This window comes from Paroedura picta, chromosome 1 (assembly GCF_049243985.1).
Source record: "Paroedura picta isolate Pp20150507F chromosome 1, Ppicta_v3.0, whole genome shotgun sequence".
Classification (NCBI taxonomy): domain Eukaryota; kingdom Metazoa; phylum Chordata; class Lepidosauria; order Squamata; family Gekkonidae; genus Paroedura; species Paroedura picta.
The window spans coordinates 83,521,045-83,527,843 of NC_135369.1; the positions used below are offsets into that span (position 1 = coordinate 83,521,045).

Consider the following 6,799-nt stretch of genomic DNA (forward strand, 5'->3'; position numbering starts at 1 on the left):
TCCCTGGCCACACCTTTTTGATTCTATACCATATTACCTAATGCTGGGAGCGATTGAGGGCAAAAGAAGAAGGGGATGACAGAGAACGAGGTGGCTGGATGGAGTCACTGAAGCAGTTGGCGTGAGCTTAAATGGACTCCGGGAATGGTACAGGACAGGAAGGCCTGGAGGATCATTGTCCATGGGATCGTGATAGGCCGGACACGACTTCGCACCTAACAACAACCATATTATCCCTATTAGCTTCACCAACACATAATTTGTGCCTTGTCTTCCATTCTTTTAAACATCAATCTAATTTTATCTATCCCTACTGAATTAAATAACTACGCTAAAGGCAGTTCATGGATGGCCGTTTCAGTACAGTATAGCTTTATTGTCTACTAGCAAGAAAGCCCATTGCAACCAGGAATGCAATGGGCGCTAGGACCCAGGGGACACCAGGAGGTGCTTTTTTTTTCTGCTGCGTGGAGCTGTGAAAGGCTCCTACAGGGTTTTTTTTCTTCTGCTGCTGTGAAAGGCTCCTGCAGGGTTTTTTTTTTCTGCTAGCTCTCGTGGGCGTGCCGGCTTGGAGCTCCTACAGGGGTTTTTTTTCCTGCTGCTTGGAGCTGGGAAAGGCTCCTTCAGGGTTTTGTTTTCTGCTGCTTGGATCTGCTAAAGGCTCCTACAGGGTTTTTTTTTCTGCTGCTTGGATCTGCAAAAGGCTCCTACAGGGTTTTTTTTTCTGCTGCTTGGATCTGCAAAAGGCTCCTTCAGGGTTTTGTTTTCTGCTGCTTGGATCTGCAAAAGGCTCCTTCAGGGTTTTGTTTTCTGCTGCTTGGATCTGCTAAAGGCTCCTACAGGGTTTTTTTTTCTGCTGCTTGGATCTGCAAAAGGCTCCTACAGGGTTTTTTTTTCTGCTGCTTGGATCTGCAAAAGGCTCCTTCAGGGTTTTGTTTTCTGCTGCTTGGATCTGCAAAAGGCTCCTTCAGGGTTTTGTTTTCTGCTGCTTGGATCTGCGAAAGGCTCCTACAGGGTTTTTTCTTCTGCTGCTGTGAAAGGCTCCTGCAGGGTTTTTTTTTTCTGCTAGCTCTCGTGGGCGTGCCGGCTTGGAGCTCCTACAGGGGTTTTTTTTCCTGCTGCTTGGAGCTGGGAAAGGCTCCTTCAGGGTTTTGTTTTCTGCTGCTTGGATCTGCAAAAGGCTCCTTCAGGGTTTTGTTTTCTGCTGCTTGGATCTGCAAAAGGCTCCTACAGGGTTTTGTTTTCTGCTGCTTGGATCTGCGAAAGGCTCCTACAGGGTTTTTTTTTCTGCTGCTTGGAGCTGGGAAAGGCTCCTACAGGGTTTTTTTTTCTGCTGCTTGGAGCTGTGAAAGGCTCCTGCAGGGTTTTTTTTTTCTGCTAGCTCTCGTGGGCGTGCCGGCTTGGAGCTCCTACAGGGGTTTTTTTTCCTGCTGCTTGGAGCTGTGAAAGGCTCCTACAGGGTTAATTTTTTTCTGCTGCCTCTCGTCGGCGCGGCGGCTTGGAGCTCCTACAGGGGTTTTTTTTTCTGCTGGTTGGATCTGCGAAAGGCTCCTACAGGGTTTTTTTTTTTCTGCTGCCTCTCGTCGGCGCGGCGGCTTGGAGCTCCTACAGGGGTTTTTTTTTCTGCTGCCTCTCGTCGGCGCGGCGGCTTGGAGCTCCTACAGGGGTTTTTTTTTCTGCTGCCTCTCGTCGCGCTAGCGGCGAAAGGCTCCTCCGGGGGTGTTTTTTTTTTTCTGCAGCTTCTCGGCGGCTGGAGTCTTGTGTTGTGTTTGCGGCGGGGGCTTCCTTGGGGCCGGCCTGACGCGGTGAGAGACGCTTCGCGCCTCTCACCACGTCAGGCCGGGAGCAACTGCGAGCCGCGCTGAGCGCGGCTCGCAGTTGCTGGGGCTGGGAATCGGAGGGACCAATCGGCAGGCGCTTCGCGCCTGCCAATTGGTCCCTCCGATTGTCTGTTGTGAGGAAGGGTCCAATCCGGACCCTTCCTCATCCCGGACACATCCCGCCCCAGAACCCCTTACTGTTTTATTTAGTCCGTGGCGCCCGCGGCGCCACGGGCGGTGTACAGATGGCGCCCGCGGCGCCACGGGCGGTGTACAGATTAGCTCTTTGGGGGGGAAGGAGTTGGTCTAAAAGTGTAACTGCAAACAGCACTGCATCCACACATTATACAAAATGTAACTCAACAGATGCGAAGCAGGAGAAAAGAAATTGTGCTCCAAGAGCAGAGGGTGAGGCAGACAACAGACGGGAGATACACGCGATTCCCTACAGGCCAAAACATGATCAAGAAACACCAGATTATAGCGAGTCTTTGGCCTGATCGCAAAACGTTAGCTGCATTCTTAAATGATTATGTGCACATGTCACGTCATCTTCCCCGCCCCGCCCCTTTGTGAGCCTTGATGCGCAAAACATCCATTAATGCCAGTTTTTGTTTCCCAGATTAGATTTTTACAAATCTAGCGTGGCGCGATTGGCGTGGTCTGCAGGGTCTTCTCACTTAGCGACTGGGCAACCTAAAACAAGAGACCACGAGGAGCGGGGGGGGGAGGTAGGAAGATTCAGGCGCCGAACCAGCGGGGCGGGCTTGCCCTGCCCCTCTGCGAGTCTTTGCGGTTTCCTAATTCGGTCCCTCGAAATAGTAGTCTGTATTGCATCATCATTTAATACTCCGGAGGGGGGGGGTGGATATAGATGAGAAATGGCTAAAGGTAAAATCAGGGGAGGAAGGAGACCGAAGTCTGATGAATCGCCGACTGCTAGTTATGCTAATCTCTAGAAAGACCTGTCAAACACTAGGCGAACTATTTTCCACTTGGCCTTCAAAATAGGTGAATTAGCCTTTAAAAAAAAACCCGGGGGGGGGAGGAAACAAATCTGAAATCTTTTGTCTGCGTTGAATCTGTAAGCCGCTGTCCGCACGTTCTCCAACTCCTGCAGTGAACACCCTCCCACTACTCTCCCCGAAAAGGAACGGGAAAGCGCTTAATGTCTCCGGGCACAAATCCTGCAACTGTCCTCTCAGGGCACGGCGTGCGCGCGGCCCAGCCACACCCTGTCCGCCAGAGCCCAGCATGCCGGGACCTCGCGACCAACTCCACGTGGACACGCACCATTCGCCTGCTGGCGCTGCTCGGCCCCTTCGTGGCGCGTGGGCGACATCCCGGTCTCCTCTCTCGAGTGCCTAAAATGCACCGCCTACACAAGACCAGGACGGCGCCTGCGCGTCTCTCTCACGCGCAGACTCAGAGGAAGCGGCCTATCTCCCCCAATTCCTAAACTGCTCCAGGTATTTTACCGACCCGAGCGCGCCCCCCCCCCCCGGACCTGGGAGCGCTGATGAGTGCTGCCCCCGCCCCCGCGAGCCTCCGGGGCAAGGGCGGAGGAGAATATTAAAGAGGAGCCACGCCCTGGTAGGGATCAGGGTTTGCTGCTCAGACCCGGCGGCGGAGGCACGTGACCTTTCCCCCGCGACCCTTCCCGGCTGCAAGACAGGCTGTCCTAACCAGCCCGAAATCTCACCGGGCTTCTGTGCTGGAGCCAGTCCGCCCCTCGCCTCAGGCCCGCGGTAGCCGGGTTGGTCTGAAGCAGCAGAACAAAGTTGGAGACCTGGGGCATCTTTCAGACCAAGAGTGTTTTTGGTCAAGGTATAAGCTTTTGTGTACATGCACACTTCGTCGCACACGATGAAATAGATTTACCAATCCTTACGCCTAGGTAGAAGGTGGGCAGTAAATTAGCACACAGCATAATGAAAATGTTGAACAGAGTCAGGGACCAAACAGGAATAGCAAGCTTCGCATATAAGGTTACCGTTTGTTTGGGTTCAAGAGGAGGAGGATACAGTGAAGGAGAGAAGTCTTGCCAGAATTGGAGAGGAAGGGAAGAGCCATTCTTCATGGTGGAATGCTGAGAGTAATTAATTGAGACTCTGCCCTTATGCTCCCTCTGGCTTCTCAAGCAGGGCGGCCTCTTTATGGCATCTTTGAAGGGTGTGTGTGTGATTGGATGAGTAGATTTACATACCATCTACCATAAATTGCATTACATCTACTATTCATTATGTTACAATTCAATCTACAATCCTAGTCTTCTATTATTCCATCCATCCAAATAAGAAATAAAATATATAGGACATATGGACTTTCTGGGAGATTGTTAAGAATGCAGATGCAGGTGAATAAAGTTTCCTTATGTAGTGAGATAAGAAACCTATCAGTCCTGGGGATTCTATCATTTTGAGCGTGGTAATAACTTGCAACTCAGCAATGTCTGTTTTTGAAGTTTTGTAATAAAACAGTAACACAAGTATAATAAGTCTGTTTTACCTAGCTTTGTCTTTCTCAGGTGCATTAAAGCAGGGGTGTCCAAATTGTGGCTCTCCAGATGTCCATAGACTACATGCTGGCAGGAGCTCATGGTAATTGTAGTCAATGAACATCTGGAGAGCCACAGTTTGGTCACCCCTGCACTAAAGGCCGTGAAGCTATTCAAGGGCTGGTTTGTAGGTAGGCTAACAGGACGAATTATCCTTTTATGTTGGCTTTCCGTTGCTGGATCAACAGGTTTGAATCACAGTCAGTCAACTAATGATACAGAAAATATTTCTTTAGAAGTATGTTAAATGTTGCGTGGATAAATGTTTCAGGGACTACAAGCCAAAAGGCCTTAATTTATGCCAAGTCTTCACCAAGGAGAATTTGGTTTCATAGCTGTCTTTCCTGAAATATAAAGCAGAAACAACAGGGACTTTTCAGACATGTCCCTTTAAAATATAAGAGTCCTGAAGAGTCAGACCAGTGGTTCATCAACATGATTTTGCACACAGTGGCCAAGTTATTTTGGAGGGCTAACAACAGGATATTCAGAGGTCAACTGCCGCAGTCTGTCAAATTTCCCTTTAGTCGGCATTGCTTTTGTTGTTGATATTGTTAGGTGCGAAGTCCTGTCCGACCCATCGCGACCCCAGGGGCAATGATCTTCCAGGCGTTCCTGTCCTCTACCATTCCCCGGAGTCCATTTAAATAGACTCCGGCATTGCTAGTAGCCCAATAGACTTGTTCTCCATGAAAACTGAGTCTCTGCATTGCCTTAGTTGTGTGAAAGCCACAGTACTATGACATTACTACTAGGCGCCAAGCCTATTGCATTCAGGAATATCACAGGTGCCCCCTCCCAGGACCTGGAAAGGCTGCAGGCAGCTATGGAAATCACCTGCAGGAATTTTCAGCTTCCAAGCATCAGAGGGAAGTGGAAGGAGGAATGGGTGGTCAGGAGGGGGGGACGGAAGGTGATTGGCTGGCCACTGGACAGACAGGCAAGCCGGCTGGAGGAGGAGGCATTCAGGGGCAGGACAGCTGCCATGAGACATGCTCCTCCTCCAAGGCCTTACCAGAAATATATAGTGGAACAGAAGTGGGACCAACCCAGCATGCTGTTCCTTTTCCCTGTGCAAGTCCCAGGAGCCTTGCTGATTTAGTTTAATTCACACATGAGAAGGAGCTGCTCTTTATGTTCAACCTGGGACTTAACCTCTTATCCAGAAAGAAATAATGTGGTTTTGCTACTTGTGTTGCCATGGTAATGTGAAAGCTCACTCACCTGGAGCAGGAAGAGAGCTTCAGTTGCTCTGCACCTTTGCTGTTAGATATTCAGCACTGTGAGCAATGATGGGCAAAAATTCAACCCTGTTACTGCCTGATATTTGAGGTTAACAACAAGAGTGAATATATACTGTTTGTATTCCTACAAGTTCCTTGAAAGTTACCTGTACTGGAAGACACATTGTTGAGGAAAGTGGGCTAAGGTTATCTGGGAGGTGTCATGGAAATTTCCTAAATTATTAAATACAGATGAGACCCAGCCTGATGATTATTATCTTATGTTACCCTTCTTACAATTAACTAGAATTATGGTATGTTATTAATCTATTGTCTTGTCCTGTGTGAATACCATAAAGTGCCTGCTATATCCCAGGCTTTCCTCTACAATAAATGAAATAGCTTTTCTTGTGGGCTGTAACCAAATACATTGCAAATGGATAAATGAGTGCTTGGTTTTTAGCAACTCAATTCCCTGGTTTCTCTTTTTTTTTGTGAACTGTGATGGTGCTGGTTAGTTTGTCATGCAGGTGATTTACTTTACTGAGGTCCCTGGAAGGACCTCTCTTATTGTCATTTAGGTTTTTGGGCCAAAATTTTGGAATTTACCCAGACTTTTAATTGAAGTCATATCCCATCATTTTCTAGTTGAGTGTTACATACCTTGCTTAACATTGTCAATCTGATTTGCACTGTCTGTCCACTTTTTGATTGATGATGGGTTGCTTCTTAATGTAGTTTTATAGGGATCTCATCCAGATTGACTGGTTTTTAATGTTTTATGCTTTTGTTTGTTTTTCACACTGTTAGCTGCCTCAAACAAGTCTTTGGATAAATCTCCTAAATAAATATTTCTTGGTGTACTATTAAAAGTGGGCAAATATTCAGAAACACATTAGAAATTAATCTTAAATTATTATCTTGCATAACCAAGAATATATTTAAAAATATACATTGCTACATTTCAGAATGTGTAGCAATGTTGTTTGTGACAATTGCCTTTGCAAAAGTGATCAAAGAAACATGTAAATCAGAAACAATGGGCTTCAGATCTCAGAATAACATTTGTTCTGGGTAAATTTAAGCATCTGTTTAAAAGCTATTAGGTGAGACAATCAAGCATTTTTTCCCCTTCAGGAATTAATCTTGCTCAGAAGTTTCCAGTAGGAATGATGTAAATTAAATATGTATTAATTATT

General features: G+C 47.4%; 1 protein-coding gene across 2 annotated transcripts in view; it reads right to left on the reverse strand.

Annotated features, from left to right (window-relative positions):
• The window catches only part of MTR (5-methyltetrahydrofolate-homocysteine methyltransferase), a 72,059-nt gene extending 68,798 nt beyond the window's left edge, over positions 1–3,261 (reverse strand). For both annotated transcript variants that reach the window (XM_077345403.1, XM_077345393.1), the window contains exon 1: positions 3,114–3,261. In XM_077345403.1, the coding sequence (XP_077201518.1) occupies positions 3,114–3,162 (49 nt within the window). In that variant the 5' untranslated portion in view covers positions 3,163–3,261. The remainder of the gene's footprint in view (positions 1–3,113) is intronic.
• Between the last annotated feature and the right edge of the window lie 3,538 nt (positions 3,262–6,799).